The 3,808-nt window shown below is 34.4% G+C and overlaps 1 protein-coding gene across 1 annotated transcript; it reads right to left on the bottom strand.

Moving 5' to 3' along the window:
- Nucleotides 1–882: 882 nt before the first annotated feature.
- LOC140321340 (protocadherin gamma-B2-like) lies at nucleotides 883–3,220 on the bottom strand (the record flags this gene model as incomplete). The annotated part of the gene is given in 1 exon segment (XM_072398135.1): nucleotides 883–3,220. A coding segment is annotated over 1 exon segment (2,338 nt), but the record flags the coding sequence as incomplete, so codon positions are not given.
- Between the last annotated feature and the right edge of the window lie 588 nt (nucleotides 3,221–3,808).

Here is a 3,808-nt window from a genome sequence, read left to right as displayed (position 1 = left end):
GTCTACAATTTAAAAAAAAAATTTCATGAAAAACAGTGGATCACTTTTGGTACAGAAATCTAGACCTCAGTGTAACGCTCAGGTGGTTAACATATCAAAAAACACATAAAAACTTTAACTATGCTCCCCAGATAAAAAAGAAAAGAAAACAGCAGGGTAAAAGATAGAAGGGGAAGTAAAATAAAAAAAATACTATTCAAGTAGCAGAAGCTACAATCAGTATTTTATCTTACAATTGAACTTTTTAAATCACACACACACACATTTTGAGTAATGATCCACTGCAATTGGACAATTCATAAGGTGATGGGAGACAGATGAAAAATTCAAAAAGTGCTGGATTATCAAAAAATCTACAACAAGAACTAGATGCATTTACATCAAACTATCAGACCTAAACTTATTTTTCTGTGGTCACATTCCAGTATAGGTTTGTATATCACTTTTCTAGGGTAACACAGAGTGATCAGACTTACAAATGATATAGTTACTAACTCTGCTGAGCAATTCTTACATATGTGTAAAGATGCTCTTTTATTGGGATTCATACATATTGGGCAATATTTAATAAAGCTGGAGAAGATAGACAATCATCAGAGAACCTGGGTTATATAGCAAAACTGGAATGGATCTAGCCCAGCACTAAATACATTTACCAACTGATATTGATATTAACGAAATTAATTCCAGGTGTGTTGGATCCAGTTTTCCCATGATAGTCTATCTTCCCCCGTCTTGGAGAGCGTAAATAAATCAGTCCCATTAACTTCAAATGACATGTATATACTGCGTATTAATGAATTGTTTGAGGCTACCATGACAATGTTTTGTAAAGCATCTGCATTTTCATTTATATATCGTTAGAAATAATTGAATAGTTACATATACTCACCTGTATTGCCGTGTTTGAAGATGTGTCCCTTTCATTTTCATTTCCAAGTCCTGAGTCATCAGCATCAATTAGATTTTCTACGGGAACTTCTTGTTTGGAGTTTACATAAGTAAAGTCATTTTCACATGAATCCAAAGCTACACAAACATTGTATGAGTAGGGAAGTGTTAAGTTTCCATCGCTGTACATAGAGAGAATTCTGGGATCGACCGTTGGATACAAATTTGTACTTATAGGCCCAAGATATGGAGCGGGTTTTGGCTGCTTACATTTTGATACAAAAACTAACATTACAGTGATAATAAATAAAAAAGAAATAATGGCTAAGGCAATGACTAAATACAACTGCAGATTGGTTTGATGATCTTCATTGGTCTGATTGCTTATTTTAGGAGCCACTTGTTGAAAATTATCAGCAATAACAAGAGTTATAGTGACTGTAGATGAGAGAGAGGGGTCTCCATTGTCCTTCACCATAACCACAATCTTATGTTTCAGTAAATCCTTATCCTGAAAAGAACGTGATGTCCTGATTTCTCCAGTATGTTCAGTGATGGTGAAGTAAGATGGTTCTGACATCTCTATGAAATTATAAGAAAGCCAAGCATTGTGCCCAACGTCTGCGTCCACTGCAACCACCTTTGTAATTAAAGATCCCGGTTCTGATACAATGGGGACAATCTCAAACACAGCTGATTCCCCATTTTCTGGATACAAAATTTTGGGTTCATTGTCATTTCGATCCACTATTCTGATTATCAATGTTGAATTGCTGCTCAGCGATGGAGAACCATTGTCTCTGGCATTAACTTGTACTATAAACTCCTTGTGCTGTTCATAGTCAAATGATCTCTGAGCGTAGAGGACTCCATTCTCCATGTTGACAGAAAAATAGGAAGACACTGGCAATTCTTTACTGTATATAGAAAATATAATTTTAGCATTTTCTCCATAATCAGGATCTGATGCTTCTACTCTGTAGATTGAAGCTCCGGGTAAGTTGTTCTCTGCTACATAAGCAACATAGGAAGATTTCATAAAAACTGGTGGGTTGTCATTAACATCTGAAATCTCCAGTCTGATTATTCTTCTACTGGAAAGAGGAGGAGATCCCCTGTCTCTAGCTATGACTGTTATGTTATAACTAGATACTGTCTCTCTGTCCAAATTACTTGTAGTTACAATTCTGTAATAGTTTTCAGATGACAATATCAAGCTGAAAGGTGTTTCCTCCAAAATGTTACAGTCAACTTCTCCATTTTCTCCTGAATCTTTATCATGAACTTCAATGAAGACTATCATTGTTCCAGGTGCAGAATCTTCAGGAATAGGTGAAGACAATGAAGTAATGGATATCTCTGGAGTGTTGTCATTCTCATCTATCACTTCTACTAATACCTTACAATGAGAAACAAGTCCCCCTCCATCTTTAGCTTGAACAGACAGTTCATAATTCATTGTCTCTTCGAAATCTAACCTCTTGCTTGTTTTGATTTCACCACTTTTGGTTTGAATACTGAAAAGGCCAGAAGGATGGACATTTCCTGATGTTTTAGTGAAAGAATAAGTGATTAGCCCATTTGTACCAGCATCTTTGTCTGTTGCATTTACACTCACTATAGTGGTATTCACTGGAATATCCTCATTCACACTAACCTTGTAAACTTCTTGGGAAAATATTGGGAAATTATCATTAGCATCAATAACAATGATTTGTATTACAGCTGTCCCAGATCTCACTGGATTGCCTCCATCCAGGGCTGTTAAAATGAGTTGATGAATATTTTGTGATTCTTGATCCAATGATTTCTCTAACACAAGCTCAGGAGATTTAAATCCATCACTTCTAATCTTCTGATTTAATGAAAAATGTGAATTGTCACTGAGCTTATATGTCTGTACTGAATTAACACCAATATCCAGATCTTCTGCATTTTGTAAAGCAAATCTTGTTCCTGGTGATGTTAGTTCAATTGTTTCAATAGTGAATGTGTCAGGATAAAACACTGGAGGATTGTCATTAATATCCTGAATATCTATTTTTACCTTGAAAATATTGAAAGGATTTTCAACCACAACATCAAATGCTAGGAAACAGGTAGCTGCTGCCCTACACAGAGTCTCTCTATCTATCCTGTCCTTTACATACAGATTTCCATTGTCTAGATTTACATAAAAATATTTCTCAGAGTCTCGAGATACAATTCTCAATTTTCTAGATGAGAGCTGTTTAATATCTAATCCAAGATCCTTGGCAATATTTGCTATCACAGAGTCTTTTCTCATTTCTTCTACAATGGAATAATGAATCTGACCAGAGACTGAATGCCATAGCCAGGAAAATAACAATGGAAATATTACTTGCCATCTGATTCCTTTGTATGTATTTGGCTTTGTATAATCCATTGTCAGCATCTGCAATCCTCTATCAAACATTTTTTGTAATCCAGTGAGAAAAGAATAAAGTATTGTTCAATCCACTTGGTAAAGAAGAGAAAATGCTGAGAGAATCCAGTAATGGCTGTGCCTCTTCTTGCAGATCTGCAATGTGTGTGTGAGTGATGAAAATACCAGTGGATCTCCAATTCTTCAAAATTTTCTGCTTATTGGTCAAACAGCGGCGCTTTGAGGTATAAGTGAGGAACTGCAACACTAACATTTTCTTCAGTATAATTTGTGAGTTTTAAAAAGTTGTTTTAAAATTTTAATTCAAGCCTAACAAAATATAATTCTGATGACAATCCTGAAGATTTATATTTTATTCTTCTTATTATTTAATTAAAAACTCTAAATTACATTGTTAGTGATCAATAGTGAAACAATTTATAAAATCATATTCCTCCAATATATAATAAATTAGAAGTGTTTCTCTTTCTCTGTGTATATATATATATATATATATATATATATATATAT

This window comes from Pyxicephalus adspersus, unplaced genomic scaffold (genome assembly GCF_032062135.1).
Source record: "Pyxicephalus adspersus unplaced genomic scaffold, UCB_Pads_2.0 Sca2614, whole genome shotgun sequence".
Classification (NCBI taxonomy): Eukaryota; Metazoa; Chordata; class Amphibia; order Anura; family Pyxicephalidae; genus Pyxicephalus; species Pyxicephalus adspersus.
The sequence above is the reverse complement of the archived record's forward strand: the minus strand, read 5'-3'. Positions and strand labels throughout refer to the sequence as shown.